The sequence below is a fragment of the Lagenorhynchus albirostris genome, chromosome 6 (assembly GCF_949774975.1).
Source record: "Lagenorhynchus albirostris chromosome 6, mLagAlb1.1, whole genome shotgun sequence".
Taxonomy (NCBI): domain Eukaryota; kingdom Metazoa; phylum Chordata; class Mammalia; order Artiodactyla; family Delphinidae; genus Lagenorhynchus; species Lagenorhynchus albirostris.
In genome coordinates, this window is record NC_083100.1 from 30,667,291 (window position 1) to 30,687,923 (window position 20,633).

The window sequence follows — 20,633 nt, forward strand, 5'->3', positions numbered from 1 at the left end:
TTCAGTCTATCTAACCTAATTTAAAAAATCAAGTCAAAATGTATCTTTATGGGTAATGTATTATAAGACAACTTCCAAGGCAGTCCAATGAAATAACTCTGAGCCATGCATTAGGAATATCAAGTCCAAAACCCATCCATACCTTCTGGCCTGAAATACTGGGAGAAGGAAAAAAAAAGAAAAAAGAAGAAAGCAAAACAAAAAAACCTGATTCTCCATCTGAGTCCATTCTCCATTTGTATTTAGCAATAGAAAGTTTTACTGAATTAATTCAGTAGAAAGTTTTCCATCACCAAGTGATGAAATAACCTTTGAAAATAGTTCATGGTTACATTTAGAATGGGGTGACCCAAAGTTTATAAAATATAAATGATTGAATGATTTTAGTTTTATCACTACTTCTTAGAGTTTGACCATTACTTCTTAGAGTTTTACTATGCAAAATTGTCCAGGCTAAAGATAGCATGGCCACCTGAAATACATAATAGCAATTAGAGGAAAAGTAAAAAAAATCGAAGCAGAAATTTAGTGGGCTCCAAGTGAAAGGCAATATCTGATGGTTGGCTCTCTGGGGTGGGGCCTCGAGGGGAGACAAGAGGGGAAGTCTACCAAGCCAAGCACCACACTAATAGCTTTGCTCATAAAACTTCACAACTCGGAGAGGATGCGTCATTATCCCCAATTTACTGATGAGTAGACTGAGACTCAAAGGGATTAATGAAGGCCACAGAGTCTGTAAGGGGCAGATTTTCAATTCAGTTAAGAATTTGGTGGCAGTGATGTCTGTGCTGTTTGTGGTGGTGGTGGTGGATGAGGGTGTGTGTGTGTGTGTGTGTGTGTGTGTGTGTGTGTGTGTGTGTGTGTAGGAGTATTCTTTTAAAAATAATTCACAGCAGATGTCATTATATAGAGTTGCCCTAGTTTCAATAAGATATATACAGGCAGATACCGCAGGTTCGGTTCCAGACTACGGCTGTGATAACGCAATAAAACAAGTCACACAAATTTTGTGGTTTCCCAGTGCATATAAAAGTTATGTTTATATTATACTGTGGTCTATTAAGTGTGCAATAGCATTATGTCTAAGAAAACAATGTACGCACCTTAATTAAAAGATACTTTATTGCTAAAATATGCTAACCGTCATCTGAGCCTTCAGCGAGTTATCTTTTTGCAATAGCAACACCAAAGAACACTGACCGCAGATCACCACAACAAATAAATAATAATGAAAAAGTTTGAACTACTGCATAAATTATGAAAATGTGACACAAAGACATGAACGGAGCCAATGCTGTTGGAAAAATGGCACCAACAGACGTGCTCGAGGCAGGGTTGCCACAAACCTTCAATTGGTGAAAAATACAATGTCTGCAAAGTAAAATAAAGTGAAACACAACCAAACGAGGCATGCTTGTAGTATATTTGAGCAAAACATGGACGAAACATAGATGCTTTACCATTTGCAAAGTTTAGAAATAAAAGTTGCTGCCTCTGTGTTTTAAAAAATACCTTTGTCATTAGGGTTCATGATTTAATTTTTTCAGTGTGGAAACTGAACCAGTGTATGCCTGAGGTATACCTGCATTAGCTGAGTTAGGAAGAAATAATAAAGAATATCCAACTGTGGGGCTCCGAGGATCAGAGTTAAATATAAGCAGCTGCAAATCAAGTTCACCATTCAGATTACAGACCATGTGTCTTTAAAATGTTTACTTCAGGTATGAAGTATCATCACTTCAAAATGATACTTCAGGTATCATATATACTAAAACATACACAATTTGGGTTACCTCTTTGTTATAACTACGTGAAACTGGTTTAAAAATAATCTTCTCATATTCATATGCTGCAAAAATGGGAAAAAAAAAGCAGGAATAAGGTGATTTGGCATTAGTACCCCAGCACGCTAAGTTCTGATAACATATCTGCTGGAAACTCAGTGTAGCCTGTGCAGATGCACACTATATCAGGCTGGTAGCCAGTTACTGAGGGTGACATGACACCATCCCTTCTGATTCTACCTTCTTCATAGCACCTACTAGAGCCTGAAGTAATCTCATTTATTTTGAGTGAGTTGTTTATTCTCTCTCCCTCACTGGAATATAAATTCCATAAGAGCCATGGCCAGGAGGTCTTGTTCAGCACCATATAAATTGACTGTTGATTCCCTCGAGTTGTATCCTAGGCAAACATCGCACCACTCCCTGGGAAATTCATTGTTATAGATAGCTTACATGTTTTGTTTTTGGTTTAAACTCACTACAAGAAATTCAAAAGTCTTTGATTTTTTTCTTCCTTTGTAAAGATAAAAGAAGTAGCATTAAAGCAGTGATTTACTGCTGTATGCCCAGTGCCTAGAACAGTGCTTGATGCAAAGTAGGCCTTCAATAAATGGTGTTAAATAAATGAAGAATAATTGTGAATGTCCTTGGCAAAGAGGAGGTATTCAACAATATGACTGATCAAATGAATATGGGCAAACATACTAAAATCAGAAATGAAATTCCGATTGGCAGGCTTTACTCTTTGTTCTTTGTTAATCCATTAAAAAAGGAGTTTCCTGGGCAGACCAAGGGTGTAGAGAAAGATACTTGATCGCCATCAAGCCTTTCCATTTAGGGTCCAGAACAAGTTGATAGGCCAGAGGTTTTCAAAGTGAGTGGTCTATAATATCAAGAGGAGACAATAGCTGCTATGATGTAAAGGAATGGATTTTAAACACAAATCTGTGACAGAATTCAGCTTAAAGAATATAAGGATTGACAAGTTTATTAAATAATTGATAAATCAAGAACTGACTTTTGAATTTCCCACTCTAGACAGGGCAAGATTTTCTTAGCCAAAAGATATTTTTCTTCAGTGCTTAGAAAACATCTACTAGACCCCAGGAAGGCAGAGTAGGGCTGACAGCCATGGGGCTGTTTTTGGAGGGGTTTGAACTTCACCCTTTGGCTGCAAGAAGCCACCGGTGGTCTTTTCTACAGGGTAGTGTCATGAAGAATACAGGAAACACATAATGGAAAAATGTAAGCATCTTGATCCTCTAAACTTCTCTTTCAACAGCAGGTAACAGCATACAGGGAAACTACCAAAGTTGGTAGGTTTTAAGCTGTGTATTTTTCAATATACAATAATTCAATAATTTCAACATACAATAATTCACGGCCTGTGTAAGAGCCATAGTTGAATCTTCCAAGAGGTAATTCTGCAATCAACAAAACATATGCCTACTGGGATCAGACAACAGATGTAAAGCTAGGAATTAATGCGACCCCCCCATCATTTTTTCAAAACGACAGGAAGTAGGTTAAATGAACTGAGCTAAACTGTGCTACTACATGTCATCAACACAAAAGCGGCCAGTGAATATCAGAAAAGCACACAACACTTAGCTTCCCACAAGCAAGAGCAAAGCCACATCCAGCTCCTCGAGATCCTTAGAGCAATCAATCTTTTTTAAACAAGAAACTAAGTCAATAGTGTCTGAGCAACAGATGAGAGTTAAAGCAAAATCTGTTAGCTAATGGTAACAGCTATTGTGTTCTTTGTTGTTGAAAATGTGCACGTAGCAGCATCTCCAATACGCTCACAAACTCAGATGCAAAAGGCTATGGAAAACAGTTGCTATTTTTACACTGGAGGTAAAATCCAACACCACCTTTCGGATCTTAATTTTGCTTAAATAGTACAAGGAAACAAAATCCAAATTGCTAGATGTCTCAAGGATCTAGGACCTGTGATTTCTACCAGAGGAAAACACAGCAAATACTGGATGACAACAGGAAGAGCCAGCTCTGTATTCTGGGCAGTGGAGAATGAACCTGCCAAATCCCATCAACTAAAATCAAATACAAAGTTCAGGCTTACTTTAATAATATTCTAGAAGATGGGATATGTGAAGCTCTAATAGTTTTTATATTTACAGACTAGTCAAATCCTTTTCTTCTTTAACACCTTAAAGAGGGTGTTTTTACCTTACAAATTACCCTGATATTGTAGAAGTATTAATAATTATGATAATAGCTATATGGTTTTCTATTGATGATACAAAATTTGCTACACACTTAGTGGCTTAGACAACAGAAATGGGCTGAAATTAGGGGTTGGCAGGCTGTGCTCCTTTCTGGACGCTCTCCAGAAAGAATGCATTTCTCTGCTTTCCACCTTCTAGAAGCTGCCCACAGTCCTTGGCTTACAGCCCCTCCAGTCACATACTGTATTTCTCTGTACCTTTCTTCCATAGTCAGATCTTCTTCTTCCACTTTTAAGGACCCTTGTTATTACCTTGGGCCCACAGGGGCAAATTCAGGATAATCACCTTATCTTAAAGGTCAGCTGAAGAGCAACCTTAATTCCACCTGCAACCTCAATTCTCCTTAGCCATGCAATATAACATACTCACAGGTACTGCAGAGTGGGACATGAACATTTTTAGGGAGGCCATTATTCTACTTACTGCAATAATTTACATTTATTGAATGTTTGTTACTTGCCAGGCACTGTTCTAAGCAAGTTACTTGTAATTAAGCAACTATAATTCTCATAATAATAGTAGATTCAATTGTTATTCCCATTTTTCAGATGACACAGAAAGAGATTAAATATTACAATAACTTGCCCAATGTTACCTAGAGAGAAAGCAGAGAAACCAGGATTGGCATCAGAGTTACACATACAGAGTCTGCATTTTTAACCTCTGAACTCCATGACTGCAAAGGTGACTCTCATCTAAATATACTGCAGTTGCACATTACCATTATTATCACGGATGATTATCTAATAGCAGTCATAATAGTTACCCAGAATAAGGACAAGTTTAAAATTTTAAATGGCAAATGGAAATACAGAGTCTAAAGAGACCACCAGGAAAAACACCGTTTTTTTGAGAGGTATGTCCACTGGTGTTGATGTTATTTGTGTCCCTAAATGTCACTTTGTAGTTTCAAGGTCATATGTATGTACACACACACACACACACACACACACACACACACACACACACACACAAACATTGAGAGAGAGAGAGAGAGAGAGAAAGAGAGAGAGAGAGAGAGAGAGAGAGAGAATATATATATGAATAACAGATATGGAATAGAACTTTCCATTTCTGTCTAAAATTTCAGTGGAATATCCCAAACTGAGAACATGTGATGACAAATACCACGAAGCATTCTTAAGAAAGACATCTCCTAACGGTTTAGTAAGATGTGCTAAACTGGCCCATCAACTATCACCTCCCATCACTCAACTTCAGTCCATGGAACAGAAGGGTAGAGATTGAGAAATGGATTTTCTTTGCTGGGAAATTATAGGAGTAAAGGAAGTAATGGAAAGAGGTGCTTCCTCATCTCACTCCCAACAAAATAAGTGAGGGGGCAACGAGAAAACCCCTCAGAAAAGTTGGAGGTAACTGTATAAAAGGAGACTGACATCCCATGTCGTACCTGTTTGCTTGGTGATCTGGAGATGCCGGGCTGGTTGGGGGATCTGTACGGCTGGTAAGGAGAAATGGAACAGTGGGAACAGGCTGCACTTCTATCATTTGGAGGGGCAAGAGTTTGGTAATTCTAGTGAGCCAAGCAGATGCTCTAGAAGGAAGTTGGACGAAAGCCACCTTAAGCTGACATCATCAAAGAAGTCTACCAGCTGGCTAAGGAGGCTCCAGAGTTGTGCTCCCTGAGGTCAAAGGGTCTCAGGAAGCCAACGGAAAAATAAATCTCCTATACCAGCGATTGGTGCAGTAAGGAGCCCCCTGCAAACTCCACAGAAGTGGCCCACAAAGAGCCCCAACCGCCAGATTACGCCAGATACAGGCCTTTGTTTTAATAAAGTCCTTCCCTTCCCTTTGTCCCAGAGACGGAGAACCAGAAGAATGTGGAATCCTGCACACTGTAGGGCCCTCGCTAGGGCTGAGCCCTGCGGGGCCGGGAAGAAGAAAGCGCTGATTAACATCAGATGGTGCATGTTAGCCCCTGACAAAGAGGGTGTTTTAACATCCAGAGTGACCAGAAAGCCATCAGCCAGAAAACTGAGATGTCATCAAATCGTGGACATTCTGACAATACCAACAGGGTGTACTTGAAGGTAGCTGTAGGAGAAGAAAGAAAGTTGTTTTCTGATTGTACCCTGCTGAGCTATGCCTAGTCAATGGACTGACTGCCTATGACATCTTGTCTCTCAATCCCACTGAGTTAGACGGCAGTATACTAGCCTCCTTTGGAAAGTGAGGAAAGCAAGGCTCAGGGAAGTTAAGTAACATGTGCGATGCCCAGCAGCTTGTGTATGAGGGTCATGGGTTCAGATCAAGGCCCTCTGACTCCAGATGCGATGACATCTCCACTGCACCTCACTGCCTCTGATGACTAATGTGCCCACAGACCTGGCCATGGGCACACCTAGAATCATGGGGGGTGGGGTGGGAGTGGGGTTGTGGTTCATCTAACCTGTCTTCTCTAATTCAAAGGCAGTGTTCTAGAGGTCACAGATGAGGACTCCCTCACCTCTTGCTTTCCCTATGTTGATGGAAGAAGCTTTTTCTTTATCCACATAATGCTTTGGTACCTAGGGCTATAGGCGTAGCCCATGCCTCTACCAAGTGTTGGCTTTTCTTTGACATACATTTATGACAGCTTCCCGTCATCACCATGAGCATCAGGAGCCAACCAAGAGGCTCCTCCTGCCTCTGCAGGAAAGGATCAAGCACAGTCAGCAGTTAAGATTTTTAGGCATCTACATATGACCCAGCAATCCCACTCCTGGGCGTATATCCAGACAAAACTATAATTCAAAAAGATACATGCATCCCAATGTTCACAGTAGCACTATTCACAACAGCCAAGACATGAAAACAACCTACATGTCCCTCGACAGATGAATGGATAAAGAAGATGTGGTACGTATATACGATGGACTACTACTCAGTAATGAAAAGGAACAAAATAATGCCATTTGCAGCAACATGGATGCAACTAGAGATTATCATACTAAGTGAAGTAAGTCAGAAAGAGAAAGACAAATACCATATGATGTCACTTATATGTGGAATCTAAAATATGACACAAATGAACTTATCTATGGAACAGAACCAGACTCACAGACATAGAGAACAGACCTGTGACTGCCAGTGGGGTGGGGGGAGAGTGGGGGAGGGATGGATTGGGATTAGTGGATGCAAACTATTATATATAAAATTTATAAATAACAAAGTCCTACTGTATAGCACAGCAAACTATATTCAATATCCTGTGATAAACCATAATGGAAAAGAATATAAAAAAGAATATATGTGTGTGTGTGTGTGTGTGTGTGTGTGTGTGTGTGTGTGTGTATATAAAATTGAATCACTTTGCTGTACAGCAGAACTTAACACATTGTAAATCAACTATAATTTAAAAAAAGATTTTTGGGCATCTAGCTGAAGAGGAGGGAAAGCTTGCATTTGTTTGTTTTGAATGCACACAAATGAGTGATTTCATCAGCAGAAACAAAACAAAATAAAACAAAACCATCCCAACTTTGCCTTCAAAGCAGGTCCCTACCTCAGCATGGCACCAAATCCCTTCCTCTTTATTTTCCTTTCTGGATCTTCATTTCCCTCTTTCTGCTTTTTCACCTTGACTTTGAATTTGCCCTTTTCCTTCTTCTTCTCCTTTTCTTTCGGTTTTTTGACTTTCCTGGCTTTATTTTCTGCATTCTCTAGCTCAGAGTTCCCCTGAGGGGCAGATTCATAATTCAGAGCTCCTTGGCCAGAGTGAGAGCTCTTATCAGACAGACCATCTGTACAGAGAAAAAAATCAATACACATGGTCAGGGGCACTTACTGTTAGTATCTCAAGAAAAGTTAAAATGTAAAATACAGAATAATGAATAAAGGCACTCCGGAGTTCTACCCTGCCACGAGGCTACGCGTACCCTTTGAAGAGACAACTGCCTAAATCTGGTTACTTCAAGCAAGGTTTGCTGCTGGGAGTGGGGGACATTGGTTGCTTAGCCAGTAGTATAAAAGGTTTGATATGTGATGAAACACTGATCTCTCTCAAAGCAGCTCGTTAACCTTGATCAGCTCAGAATGCCGATGTGCTGGGAAACAAACAGGGTGAGTTTATTTCCAGGAGAAGTTTCTGAGTCCAGCTATAACCGGACTGCTTCTACCCAATTAAAGCAGTCAGTCCTCGTGTTGAGGCTGCATCTAATGACTTGAATAATAATGTCAAGAGATGCATACTTAGTGCTCCTGCCCTAAGGGTAAATGACAGTTGGTCCTTGTAGGAAATTGAAGGAGAACATTTCTTTGGCGGTTGCACTGTAAAATAAATCACATGTTGCGTTATCTAGTTCCATGTTCGTTAAGCCAAAGGGCAAAACATATCAGGGAAATGAATTACTTTTAATATCAAAAATATAATTGTGACCTTAAATCACTTTTCTCTGTACTTAAGCACCCATTCTTGCCTATGATTCGCAGATAATAAGGAGAGGAAGAAACCATTTCAGCAAGCTCGTTGCCCTACCAGCTTCTAATTCTTCGGGTCCATCGTAAGATTTGTCAATGGCTGCTCGGAAGCTCTCGTTGCAGCCTCGGCCGCGGACCACGTGCGGCCGGGGCCGGTGGAAGGGAAGTTCGTTCTTCCTGACCTCGGCAACTGCAGTCTGCAGGCTCTCCAAGGAGCTGGACTTTTTCAAACCCAGAGTTGGACCGAAATCTTTGCTTGGAGAGTCTGGAAGAAAAAAGGGCAAAAGGTCACCCTTCCCCTAATGAGGCAGTGGGGTGGAGTGGGAAGGCTTGTTGTTGTTCTATCTCAAAAAGGGAGGAGGGGGGTTAAATGGGTGGGACTTGGTGTTAAACCCCAGCGTTGCCGCTTTTTGTGACTTTGAGCAAGTACTTTGACTTCTCTGAGCCTTCGTTTCCTTTTCTATAAAGTTGTGGGAAGATTTAAAATGATATGTCATATATAGAAATAAATATGCATACGTATATATATACATGCACACGTGCACACACATATACATGACTCTGAAAGGCTATAGCAGTCTGCAGAGATTATATGTATGAGCGTGTGTACATGCACACACACACAGTTGCACACACATACAGAGCACCTAACAGTGTTTCTCTCACAGTTCTCATTCCAAGCACTCCCCTACGTTGTAGCTTTTATTATCTCCAACATTGTTTTTATAATTATTAAGTAATGTATTATGCACAGAAATCAAAGAGCATTGAAGTGATTGTAATTTTTATGGTTAAACACTTTACCATACTCTAGCACTCTTACTGTAGGGTGAATGCAATTTTTTTAGTTGACAGAGCAAAGCAAGAAAGAAAACAACTTTTCTGTGTCAGTGCTTACTGTTCCAAATGTATTTCTATTTGGGTATCTAGGAAAGAGGTAGTTTTCTTTATATGATATAATATTCCAAAAGAAAAACTAGGTGAAGTTGAATAATGTGTGTTCTGATCTGTAATATTTTTCATTTGCACTGTTTGTCTTGCCCTGTCACCTGCCCCTTTTCACCCATGCCTTGACCCCCATTCCCACCCACAGCCAGGCCCCTAGTTGTCTGTAACAAGATTAGGCTATATAAATACCAGCAGCACAAGGATTATTTTAAAGATGGAGGGAATTCTAGCAGGGCTCTTTTCCACCAGGGCCAAAGCTCATGATCCTGTCCAGTTACAAAGATTACTGCCATGAAGGGGTTATACGTGCATTTCTGGAAATAAACTACTTTGCAGTTTTTTAGTAGATACAGATTGAGTACATATTAAGGATTGTGTACATACAGTACCTACTTCAATGCCTAGCATATAGTAAGGCTCAGTAAACAGCCCTATCTTTTCTTACTATGATCAGTATTTTTGCTTCTACTAATGCTGCCGTCATGAACATTATCACTAGGTAATACAAGGAATACAAAAGAAGTACAACAAAGGTATAATGACTATATAGACACGCATGAAGTTAAAAAAAAACAACAAAACACACCCTCCCATATATTGTGAATATGTTAAAAATAGTCAAAATAATGACAATAATGCTAATAACTAATAATGCAGAGAGTGCTTAGCCCTGTTCTAAGTGCTTTACCTAACTTACCATAATCCTTACAGTTGTGCTACTGCCAAAATTGTTCCCATTTTACAAATGAGGAAACTGAGGCACTGAGCAGATAAATACCTAGTCTAAAGATACGCACTTAATAAGCTTCAGAGCTGGGAACTGCCCTCAGGCAGCCTAATTCCGCCTTTTCTGCTCTGTACTGTCTAAAGTTGTACTTGATCTCCACCCTCTACTTGACTATGGTCAAGCTACTTAAAATGGCCTCTAGTTTCCTCATCTCTAAAATAAGATCCTGAGCCTACTCAAGCGGACAAAATGCAAAAACTGGATGTTGTTTTACAGTTTCATCATTAACTTACAGGAGGCAATTTTGCACTTTGAACAATATACATGATGACAATAAACATTACATTTTTTTTTTTGCGGTACGCGGGCCTCTCACTGTTGTGGCCTCTCCCGTTGCGGAGCACAGGCTCCGGACGCGCAGGCTCAGCGGCCATGGCTCACGGGCCCAGCCGCTCCGCGGCATGTGGGATCTTCCCGGACCGGGGCACAAACCCGTGTCCCCTGAATCGGCAGGTGGACCCTCAACCACTGCGCCACCAGGGAAGCCCAACATTACATTTTATAGGCAACAGTGCATCATTAATAAATGCAACAGAGATGGGACTAAGCATAAAAAAAAAATTATAAGAAATTTCAGGGACAAATTTCAGGTGCTACTTGCAATTCATAAATAGTAAGAATATATCATTACTAAATCCAGAAAGAGGCATGTTTCTTATAGTCCCAGGAAGGAAGGTAAGTGGAAGAAACAGAAATTGAATAAGATCATTTCTGACAAGAAAACAAAAAGCAACATAGAGGCTCGGGGTATTAAGGCAACAGTAGAAGCTTTGGAGTTCACAGAAAATATTTTACACCATCACTCCCTAGGGATCTGACATGAAGTTTGGTGAAAACATGAAGATGAAAACTATCTGAGAAAGCCTAGTTCCTCTGTCAACAATAGTAACCATCTTTTATTTATTAATTGCCATTCAGGAGATTATATTAGAGCCCAAACTGTAAGTATTCACGTCAACCTTTAGCAATAAATTCTGGGGAACATGAAAGTGAATAAATCATCCAAGACATAAGGCATGTTATGTAAAAGGAGCTCATCTAAAGCTCAGCAAGAAGTCATATTTGAGAAGGAACAAATACACTGTTACCCATTCAAAGCAAACTGAACATTAAGGATTCATGGGCTTTGCAGGATTAATAGAGCCAGCAAGTAATTCACTTTACATAAATAGAAGTCACAAATTAGAAGTGTCAACTAATGTTGGCCAAAATTATAACCTAGCTCTACTGGATTCAGTACATAGTAACACTAAAAGCAGAAAGGCGATTGAGTCTTGGTTACAAATGTGGGCTCAGGGATTTTCAGGCTTGAAAACAACTTTCTTATTTATTTCTAGGGAGTAAACAGGATATAGTGGTGGAAAAATAAAGACTGATGTTAGAGAGGAGGATCTGAAATCAGGAAAGTCCTTACCAGGACTTACAGGTGCACTGAACTGACTGAATTGAATCTCCACATGAAAAGGACCTTGACTAGAGTTCACATTTCCTTCACATGTCCAAGGCTTCTGAGGGAAGGTCCAGGTTACTGGTTCCGAGGGACTGTTATGTCAACTGATGGCATCAGCACTAAATGTCAACAAAACGCTTGGAATAAAGCGTTTTACCACACAAAGATCCTAAGTGGGCACAATCAACTGTCACAGTCAGTCCCCCTTCCCTACCCCTATCCTCACCAGTTCCAGCTTAGGTTGCCATTGCGTTGGAAATTCTGTAGCTTTCAGAACGGGAAGATTCACTATTTTAGCCTAACCATTTATACAAATCATGTTGTTTTCTAGGCTCCCACTACAAGCAGAGGTCTCTCTGAAGGGATAATAGAAAGCTCTGTCCTACTGAAGTCATCCCCAAGAGTGATGACTCCTCACATTTTCACCTGTAGCTGATGTGATATTGACCGTGGCTGATTTTAAGCAATTATCTGAGAGAGCAATCTTTGAATACCACGTGTTATCAGTCACAAGGTGGTCTGTGTCCAAATTTGAGCATTTACTTGTCCCATTTGGAGTATCTACAGAACTAATCTGAATATGATTTTTCAACAGTTTCCAGGCCAGTTTAGGTTAGTTGCAAATGCCAAGAAATAAATCTTTTCACAAACTTTACTAGCATGACTTTATTTTTTAAATTTATGACTTCTATGTTCAGTGACCATGTTCTCTAAGATCCAGATAAACTTATCTTCCTGTCAGAAACATGAAGTTGACATTCACAAATTTCTTGAAACAAATGATACAACGTTTATCAAAGGTACTAAAAGAGGGATCTTGCATGATAAAAGTTATCCTCAAAATGGTATAATGAAAATGTTCTTAACGTTCCACGTGCCAAATTTTTCCTTAAAGTAAAAGTCTCATAAAGAAACATCACAGAAATAATTGTTTTAAAAGATGCTACAGCATTTTTGAAGATTCGCCTGTTCCCAAATGAAGGATTGGCTTGACGTGGTCCTGGAAGCCTTCCCCATACAGAGTCGAGGGAAATTTCAACCCGCAGACACATCCACTGCTCCCCACCATCCAGAAGAAACTGAACACTCAAGTCTAAAGACTTAAAGGATTCTGCCACCATTTCTCCCATGTGCATGAAACAAGTGGGGAGAAGGGCAGTACAGAGCTACTGTCAAGGTGGAGAGGGACCTCTATAAAACAGAGTCAAACCACTGAGAAACCACTGCCCCAGCCTCTCTAGGTAGAAAGTCCCATTTCAACAGGCTATAAAACAAAAGGTCCCTCCCGGAGGATCGTTTGGATGTGGACCTCAGTTTTTCTGACCCAGTCTTGGGTTCCTGCCTCTGCCCTATAGCTGAGAACTGCTGTTGTTGGTTCCCTGCAAGGCAGGTGATTAGAATAATAGAGAACAAAACGGTCTAGAGAGTAGTGATTAATAGTGAATGGTGAATAGTGAACGGTCTAGTGATTAATAGTGAAGTGGAGAGACTGTGGGACATCTAACACCCTCCCACTCTGCCACTTATTTCTTGAGTTATTAACCTTCCTGTGCTTTCCACTTCCTAATCTGTAAAATTTGGATAAGACGAGGATGGAAGAGCGTCTGGCATGTAATAGGGACTCATAAAGCATTAGTGATGATTGTTGTCACTGGTGCTTTTGTATCAACTCTAAACATTTGAGTAAGCGAAGGCCTAGCACACTTTATTTGGTTCAATCTGCCACTGCATTTTAAAATACAACTATTCCTTCTGCAAGAAGCTGAAAAGGGCTCTATAAATAAATACCATCCTTCCTTTTTTATTCAAAAGTTAAACTGACTTTTTTTTCCCCAGACAACTCCTTACAGCTTTTTCTTCTGAAATAAGGTATATATATCCATCTGTTCATCACATACAGAGGCTATTCTTGGGAAGATTAATAGTGGAGTCTTGGATGCCCTTCCCCTTAGGTTATAATCATTTAATTAGTCTGAGATTTCATTGGCAATGTTTGAACTTCCCATTCTAGCATTAAAATCTTGCAATAAAAGAATGCCTTAATCCAGAAGACCAGTAATTGGATCATCCATTATTGATGAGATTGCTTCCAATACATTCTTATTAAAACATAAAGAATTATTTGGGGGAAGGTATTCACTTTCATATACGTGGCAAGGTTTCCTCCAAGGTAGAGCTTTATAATTAACAAATACTCATGATAAATTAACAATAAATAATGTATTAATTTGCAAATTTCAATAACATTGATGGCCCTCAAGGCACTTAGTGAAAATTAACTATGTTAGAGCCCCTCCCCCTAAAATAAAGGAATTGTGCGCAGTAGTAAACTGGGGATCAAAATGATTGCAACGCTATCTGGGGGACACAGCATGAAACTTGAGAAGGCCATGAATTCGTCAAGATAGCTTGCTTTCATTAACAATTGGGCCTTGCTGTATTATGAGCGATGAACTTGGGCAAATACAATAGAAATGCTTTCCTTGCTTCATGGGGAGCTGTGATGTGAAATTAATAGCCTTAAAACTCTTTGAATGAAAAATTATTACAACTTCCAACTAGGAAGTCACAACGCCACTTTATTCTCCAACACATCTCACTGTCTTTTTATTTCAGATTACACTTACTGAAAATTTTGATTTTTTTTTAGTAGTTTCCCCTAGAGGCAAAATGTCTTATGTGCCTTAATAGATATCACTGCAAATCCATTAGCCCCAATTCCCCATAATATCCAAATGTATAATTTCCCAAATTATGTTATCTGTTAACTGTGTCCATAATGGGCCTAATTACCTTCTTGCCTATCTCAGTATTCCAAATATTGATCATCATTCCAAGCTTATCACAGTGCCCTGTTTCCTATTCATGTACCATAGGGCATAATGTATCTGGTTTATACATTATCTGCTGTCATTTGGGTCTCAGTTCTTTTACTGGCAATCTCCAAGTTCTCTAGGAGCAGAGTTTTTTTTCCTTTAAAAGTCTCGTATATCCCAGGGTCTTTTCCTGAAATTCGTGTCAAAATGTTCAGAACTTCTCATTAAGATTCATATATTTGCATAATCTTTCCTACTCTGTCTCCAAACATTGTCTATTTTAAAGTGAAAAGATATAGAGAAAATTACGGGAAGATGAGGTGAACAAATACAACAAATGCTTTGATTATAAGTGTGGGCATGGCCCTCCAAGTGACTTCAAACCTCTGCTAAGTGCTGCTGTACACTTTAATTTTCTTCACTAAAAATTCCCTCTTTTATAAATTGAAAGTCAAAATCTGATGCCATATTTTGGTTTCTTTCCTGAACTCAAATTATATCCCACAAATGTAATGAATAGAGAATTTATTACACCAAAATATTCTCATGACACTTTTTCTTTTACTCTTTAGCTTGTGGATAAGAAAATGGACTCTGTGGTTCAATTTAGTAGGGAAACACTTTTTCAAAATATATTTATAACCATATCTCTGGGTAGGTTCTGTTAAGGCAACTGACGGACTCAAACCTAATGCCAATAGACTAGTTTGTTATAATCTTTTGTTTTCCCTCTCTCTGCCTTATCAGGATAACTCCACTGGGTCAAAAACACCACCATCACCCCTCTAACTGGTATTCAAGCTAATAATTAATTTAAAAATTACATAAATAACATTGGTATCTGGAAGGGAAATGTGGCTGCTTAAAGGAGGAAAAAAAAACCCTTTTATTATTTAAGTGAGGGGGGAAAAAAAGAAGACTCACTTGAGAGTCAAATAAACTGAGTAAAGAGGCCAGCTTTCCTACCTGTGGAATGGGATCAGTAGGACTGATGAATGCCGCCTACCATTTTCTTAATCTTGTTGATCTTTGTATTGTCAGCGCAGAGAAGTACTAAATAAATGTTTGTTGTAGGAATAAAGGAAGGTGCAAGGAAAGGGTAGTTACAGGATGAAGACGGCCCTGTTCTCCAGTGCTGTGAGGCTGAAGGGAGTTTATGGGGAGAAACACACCTCACGATTGCTTCATGCCCTCAAAGCCCACACACAGCCTCCTGTTCTTCGTTAATATGACCCTTAGGTTTTCTTGTGTCATTTCCAAGGATTTAATCATTTCTGCCCTACCTATATTTACTCACTCATCTTCTCTATGTTTTGCCTTTTTCTACGACTTATTCCTTTTGCTTAACTTCTCCGTGACATTAGCCTTTTCTATTTTCCCCTCCTTATGTGCACTTTGAATAGTCTTATTTTTACCCACTGCCCAAAACACCTTTATTTGTCTTCCAGCTCTTCCTTGTATGTCTTGGTAACAGGCTTTTCATTCTGAACACAAATTGTTTCAGTGATTTTTTTTTTCCCTCCTCATTCTTTTTACCACTTATTCTTTGTACCGCTTGCTTCAACAGCACCTCTTTCTTCTGCTTTTGAATGTCGAGCAGTTTATATATTATACAGCGTGGGTTGTATAATACCATACTCTCAAGATAAAGTATACTAAAAAGGATTCTGATAAGTTTCTTCAAAGACCATTAGCATAACAAAAAGTCAAACTGATTGATTTCTTGGATGGTATCCACATGAAGACATTTTTACAGGATGTAGTATAAACTGGGTACCTCTATTTTTTTAGGGCCAAAAATTATTTTTATAATTTTTGCTTTACTCTTTTTTCCCCTTTTTTTTTTTTTTTTTTTTTTTTTTTGCGGTACGCGGGCCTCTCGCTGTTGTGGCCTTTCCCGTTGCGGAGCACAGGCTCCGGACGTGCAGGCTCCGGATGCACAGGCTCAGCGGCCATGGCTCACAGGCCCAGACGCTCTGCGGCATGTGGGATCTTCCCGGACCGGGGCACGAACCCGTGACCCCTGCATCGGCAGGCGGACTCTCAACCACTGTGCCACCAGGGAAGCCCTCTTTCTCCCCTTTTTATAGCTAACTGACTGCATTATAAAGAAAAAACAAAACAAAACTTTGAATTTTCAATTACTCAGTATTTTCAGAAATGATAGAAAGTAAGGTTTTTCAGTTTTGAATAACAATAATATGAATATTCAGTAATACGAATAACAATCTCTTAAGAGATATGCTTTAACCTAGGTTTCAATCTACCATTAGAGTGTCGAGCCATAATCAAGTCAGCCATCAATGAGTGTTTACTTAGTATTTTCTGTCACTCAGAACTGTGCTAGGTCCTAAGAGGAATAGAAGTGTAATAGTAACTAACATTTTCCTGTCGCTTTATAATTTATAAAGTTCTTTCCTGTATAAAATGCGGATACACCTTACACAGTTGATCTTACCCAAGTTCAACTGTGTTTTCATGTCCAGAGAGAGCTACAAAGAAAGCGAGGAGGGAGGAAGGGCAGGATAAAATAAGTAATAAGAGCAATTTTACTCACCATTACTCTCAATGAGAATGTGCCCCAGCGTGAGTGTGTGTCTAGGAGAGACTGAGAATCAAGAGAAATAAACTGTTCCTGTGAGTCTCTGATATTTTCTTTTTAACCCTGGGTAAACACTTTATTTTTGTAATCGAGATATAATTGACATGTAACACTGTGTAAGTTTAATGTGTGCAATGTATTTGATACATACATATCTGATTTTGATACGTATATATTTATATTTGATACATGTATATATTGCACAATGATTGCCACAATAAAGTTAGTTATTGCCTTCATCTCCTCACATAATTACCTTTTTGTGTGTGTGTGATAAGAACATTTAGGATCTACTCTTTTAGCAACTTTCAAGTATATAGTACAGTACTGTTTACTATAGTTACCATGCTGTACATTAGATCCCCAGCATTTGTAACTGTAAGTTTATAGCCTTTGAGCAACATCTCTTCTCAGTTTCCCCATCACTCAGCTCCTGGCAACCACCATTCTATTCTCTTTGTCTATGAGTTTGGCTTTTTTAGATTCACATATGAGATCATACAGATCCCGAGAACCATTCCTGAGAGGCAGTGCCTTACTACTATGTCTTATGTAAATTTCAGAAGAACCACTCAACTCAATACCCTTCCAATTCCTCTCTTAAATCCCCTGAGTTGGCAGACAAGAAAAGCTCGGCCACTGACTTGGCCGACAAGAAAAGCTCGGCCACTGACTTGGCCAAGATGCTATGTCTGGACAATTCTTGAGCTGAAGTTCCTGCCAAATTCTTTGATGCCTCAGACATAAAAGATAAGGCACCTGCTTTCCTCCAAGATGCTATAATCCGAGTGCAGAGCAAAGATGAACACATGCAGTGATAACACCAGAGAATGTAGAGCAGTCCCTAATGTTTGTGAAGTACCCATCTGAGGGCAATATATCCCCAAATTTTAGAAAATAAAAATGTTTGACTCTTAGCTTTCTCTGGAATTATATTTCCAATGGGGAACATGTTCTCTCTTCATTCCACCAGTTAACTAACTCTTCAGCATCCACTAAAAATTTAATCTTTAAAGCAATACCTATTGCAAGCACAGGTTTTGGCATCAGACTGCTTGGATTTGCGTTCTAGCCCCACCTCTGCACTAACTGTGTGAAGCTGGATGAGGCTTGTACCTCTCTGTGCCTCCCTTGCCTTATCTGTAAAAGAGGGATAATGATAGCACATCCCTCGCAGGGTAGTTAGAGGATTATCTCATGATGCCTGGCACACAGTAAATATTTAGTAAACATTAGTTTGTGCCATATGTCTTCTTGCATGAGCAATGTTTACACTCATTAGAAGGATTATCTCCAGCCAACAGAATGCCAGGAGAATTTGTTTCCACATCCATACACTGTGGGCCTGAGTCATCATTAGCTTTGAATTTTCACTCTTTATTCAAAACTTCTACTTTTTTGTTTCCTATTGTTTAACAGTCTTCATCACTTTTCAAATCATCTTCTATACATTTCACTTCCTTCAATAGCCCAAATAAGTTTATTTCTTACAGAGGCATTTTCCAAAGAGAAACCAAGTGTTAAAAATCACTTGATGAAAATAACCATGTCTGGGACAGCAAGTAAAGAGCTGGTTAGTTTCTTTCACCAGCCAAGTGACTCCTCTCCCTCAGAGCAACCCATGACACCATCAACAAAATGACAAACCAGGCAAGGTCATAAGGCTTTTGGGATCATTAGTCAATAGGCATCTCTGTGAATGATAGAGCTGAGAACACTGACATATGGCAGAGGTCAGGGCTGGAGTAGTTTAGACTTGGGGAAGTCCAGAGAAGAGAAAGCACACTGTGATCCCAGGTCAAAGGATAATAAGGCTTCATGAATGACGCAGGACTTGTCCTTGAAGATGGATCAAATACACGGGAAAGGTAGGAGGTAGACAGTCACTCTACTGCAAGGGAAACGTATGAGGAAAAGTCCTGACATGTCTGCTTGGTAGTGGGTACACAGGATGGAGGACCAGCAAGGGAAAACTGGGGATTGGTGGGAAATAAGTGTGGGGACAGAGGAGGAAGAGAGATATGAAGGGTCTCAAAGTTAAGAAGGTGAGACTCAGAGCAGGGGGCAGCTGGAAGCCTTTGAAAGTTTTTTTACCTGAGGAATGGCTTGATGATATTGTTATTTTGAGAAAAGATAATTTGGAAGAAATTTATAGGACAAATTAGAAGACAGACTGAAATCATATAGCAATGGAGCTCCCTGCTTATAAAATACCTTGCTCTTTACTTTCTTCCTTTTTGCAATTGTAACTTCAGGCTTCTGTGAAACAATTTCTTCGAAAACATTTTTAGTGTGGTTAGTCATCTGTCCTCACAGTGAACAGACTAACTGTCCTCAGATCTTTCTTTGACCAGGTAGGAAAGGCTGAAGAAACATGTTCTAGTCCACTTGGGAGGCAAGAGGTGTTCATGGCTGTGCCTCTGGGAAGGGGTAGGAAGGGGCACTGCCTATCACTCCTGAGCTTCCTTCTTGCATGGCTGAGCTGTGACTGGTACGGCCGGGCCCACTGCTATCTCTCCTTCAGCACACTTTACTGTATTCTATAATATATAATGATTAATGGGCAGTAAAACTAATAACATGGGGACACACAAAATAAATGAGGTGGCAAATATGAAAAGGAAGTCCCACTTAATGTTGTTGTGAAATCTGACAACACGCTAGAGTTTCCCTATAACTCAGCCCGAGGAGCCCTTGTCAGCGGGAAACAAGGTTAAAGAAGGTGGTATTTCCATTAATAACTCCCCCTCGGGGGAAGTCCATGATCAATCTTTCTCGTACTGAAATTCTTGCTGGATTGTAGCGAAATGTCAGCGGTACCTGGAAACATTGCTTTACGCTGACTGAGGGAAGCTCACAGAGAAAGAGGAAGGGCATCACAATGCTTCAGTTATCCTCATCTGTCCCTTTTTACCTCCCCCCACTATGGACATCCATTCTTTTTTTTTTTTTTTTTACTAGCCAGTATCCACTATTCCACCTGAAAGGGGTATCCCGCTTTTCCTTGGGTTACTACACCTCCCCTACTTTCACCCAGAAGTGTGCTTCTAACCCAGGCACGACTAGTCACTTCATCCCCTTGGTTGGTTCAGGAGTACGTTGTTGGCTAATTAGAACTAACCCTTATAGAGTGATCAGGAAAAAGTCATCTTGTTTGCTACTGGGGTTACTGGGAGGATAAACCTGGAGTTGCTGGTAGCCATCTTGCTTTTCTACAAAGAGAGGAACTAAAACTGTGAGAATATAGTTGACACAGACCCTAGATCCTCTCTCTGAACTTTACAGTTGCTTGAGCAACAAATTATCTTCTTTGCAACAGCCAGGCTGAAATTCGCTTCTTTCGATTGTAACCTAAGGAGTCTCGGCTTAACGCCCTATTCTCCAATCTCTCCTTCATATAACACCCACCAGTTATTCCAACTCACGTCAGACAGATACTTGAGGAGCAGGGAAGATTGTTCTTTGGCTATAATGCTGGTGAAGGGATCATAAGTACAGAACTGATAACAGCAGTGAGAAGTATGTCTGGGGCCAGTCTAAAGGTGAGCATTTTCTAGTCTATTACAGGGTGGATT

The 20,633-nt window shown here is 39.8% G+C and overlaps 1 protein-coding gene across 3 annotated transcripts in view; it reads right to left on the reverse strand.

Moving 5' to 3' along the window:
• Positions 1-20,633, reverse strand: part of PARD3B (par-3 family cell polarity regulator beta) — a 1,039,317-nt gene that overhangs the window by 325,543 nt on the left and 693,141 nt on the right. For all 3 annotated transcript variants that reach the window (XM_060152240.1, XM_060152239.1, XM_060152238.1), the window contains 2 exons: positions 8,514-8,720; positions 7,542-7,779 (listed from right to left, as the gene is read on the reverse strand). In XM_060152240.1, the coding sequence (XP_060008223.1) occupies positions 7,542-7,779; positions 8,514-8,720 (445 nt within the window). The remainder of the gene's footprint in view (positions 1-7,541; positions 7,780-8,513; positions 8,721-20,633) is intronic.